The 2,500-nt window shown below is 46.7% G+C and overlaps 1 protein-coding gene across 5 annotated transcripts in view; it reads left to right on the forward strand.

Annotated features, from left to right (window-relative positions):
• srgap2 (SLIT-ROBO Rho GTPase activating protein 2) overlaps nt 1–2,500 on the forward strand; it is a 113,263-nt gene that overhangs the window by 50,683 nt on the left and 60,080 nt on the right. For all 5 annotated transcript variants that reach the window (XM_080787842.1, XM_080787844.1, XM_080787843.1 and 2 more), the window contains exon 2: nt 442–634. In XM_080787842.1, the coding sequence (XP_080643968.1) occupies nt 442–634 (193 nt within the window). The remainder of the gene's footprint in view (nt 1–441; nt 635–2,500) is intronic.

Here is a 2,500-nt window from a genome sequence, read left to right on the forward strand (position 1 = left end):
TCCACTCCAAAGGACATTAATTAAGGAAACAACTCCCAAGATTTCCAACTCATTCAACTTTTATTTTCCAACTTTTTTCATGCTGTGCACATGTTGGCTTCATTTGTTGATTTGGTTTGGTTTCTTATCGGTTAGGTTGAAAACCATTGGTGGCGTCTTTGGACTTGGAACATGCCTCGAGTATAGATTTTAGCTTCTTGTCTCTGGTGGTGTATATAGTTTGTTTGAATGCTCCCTCCCTCCAGCCTTTTTCAGGTGTTCCAGCTCAAGCCAAAACTAGCAGCCATTTTATGCTGGTGCACTCTGGGAGATGTAGTTATATACCAGGGTGTGATGTTGGAAGATAGCCTATAGCAAACTCTCCACTTCTGAGTTTTTCGACAAATAGTAACTGTATCTCTCTCTCTCTCTCTCTCTCTCTCCCTCTCTCTCTCTCGTCAGAGATCCGGGCCCAGCTGGTGGAGCAGCTCAAGTGTCTGGACCAGCAGTGTGAGCTGAGGGTCCAGCTCCTCCAGGACCTGCAGGACTTCTTCCGGAAGAAGTCCGAGATCGAGATGGACTACAGCCGCAACCTGGAGAAACTCGCCGAACGGTTCCTCACCAAGACGCGCAGCAACAAGGACCACCTGCTCAAGTACGGATAGACACACACACACACAGCAGACACACACAGCAGACACACACACACACACACACACACACACACACATACTACATGTGTGTACGCACCACACGTGTTGTGTGTGTACAGACAGCGGCTGATTACCAAACAGGGTTGAATTCAGACACGCGGCGATGCATCGGTTCGTGTTGTTGGAGCATGCTGCAGACAGACAGACAGACAGACAGACAGACAGACAGACAGACAGACAGACACACAGACACACAGAAACACACACACACACACACACACATATCTCCATTACCTGCACCGTCAGGGATATTCATATTTTATATACGGGGAGAGAGTTTCATTTCCAACCAAACGGTCCGGTCGGTCCAGTGAACTTGGACACAGAGTATAGTTGTCGACACATAACAGGCGAGCTTTTTTTTTTCATACAAATGGACACAACGGAAACTGATGTGGAATGTGCTCCTCTTGCGATTTTATAGTTTTCCAAGCGGTGTGAAGTATTTAATCATGCAGTCCCTCCTCCAACCCTCTGTCTGTCTGTCTGTCTGTCTGTCTGTCTGTCTGTCTGTCTGTCTGTCTGTCTGTCTGTCTGTCTGTCTGTCTGTCTGTCTGTCTCCATGACGGCTCTATTTCGTTGCCGTCGGTCAGAAACCTTATTCGAACCTTTTGTGTGTTTGGTTTTTTTTAGTTTAAATTAACGTCACACAAAAAGCATCAAAAGAGTGAAACGTGACATGTTGTATAGATCTGCTGCTTTTGATGTTTTTGGACTTAAATCCTGAAATCTCTCTCTTTGAAGTGAGAGAGAGAGAGAGAGAGCAGACAGCAGACAGACGGAGACACAGAGAGAGAGAGAGAGAGAGAGAGAGAGAGAGAGAGAGAGAGACGTCGAATGGCAATTATTGTCGCATTTACTGTGAAATGGTACTTTGTTGTCCGTCAGTCAGTGTATATCACTCAAAATCCCCATACAGGGAAAAGCCCCCATATATGGTAGTGCCCAGGTCTCATGACATCACGTGACATCATCAGGGAGGGAGATGTCATGCAGTAGTTAATGTGACCTGCGGTCGCAATTAAGCCCATATATGGAGATCCCTGTTTGTCATCGATATTGGCCTGCAGCAACTCAAACCCTTAGATCTCCATAATTATGGATATGTCAGAATCTGTTCCGACATTCCGTATAATGTTGGTCCTTCCCCCTGCATCCATCCTTCCTCTTCGATGTCTCCCTTTTGACTGATGTACCTGTCCATTTAAACTCTATAGACGGGCCGTGCCCCCAAAGTTATTAGTGCAAACTTGAGTTCTCAACAGGCCCAAAAATGAAGGCCCCGGCCCCTATACCTGGGCCCTCAGTGTACACTCAAGATACTGCCCCCGGCTGCCACCCTTAGATCTCCATATATGGAGCTGACCTGTTCTGACATTCCATTATGTGTATGATCTGACCTCATCAAACCCTGTACAGTCAAGACACGTATACGCTTGAGCTTGTAGATCTTCTATTTTTCAATAGCTATAAAGCACGACGTGATGCTAACACCAAAACGGGTTCCCGTTCGTTCAGAATGGGTTAAATCTAACAGTGTAACTCTGCACCGACAGAGAATCGAAGTGTAAAAAGTGGTGTCTGCTACAGCTCAAAGTTGTCATTCAAATCAGAACGCGACGTCCCTGCGCTGTGTACGCCACAGAGAAAACACAGATTAGATCATGCAGATACCAGGCTATATAGTGCCAACTGTCAAGCTGCACAGGCTCGCCTGTAGCTTTGTTGTGTGTGTGTGTGTGTGTGTGTGCGTGCGTGTGCACGTGACGTGCGTGCGTGGGTGTGTGTGTGTGTGTTGGTTTCAGCGC

Source organism: Protomyctophum bolini (genome assembly GCF_963924005.1).
Source record: "Protomyctophum bolini genome assembly, chromosome: 2".
NCBI classification, from domain to species: domain Eukaryota; kingdom Metazoa; phylum Chordata; class Actinopteri; order Myctophiformes; family Myctophidae; genus Protomyctophum; species Protomyctophum bolini.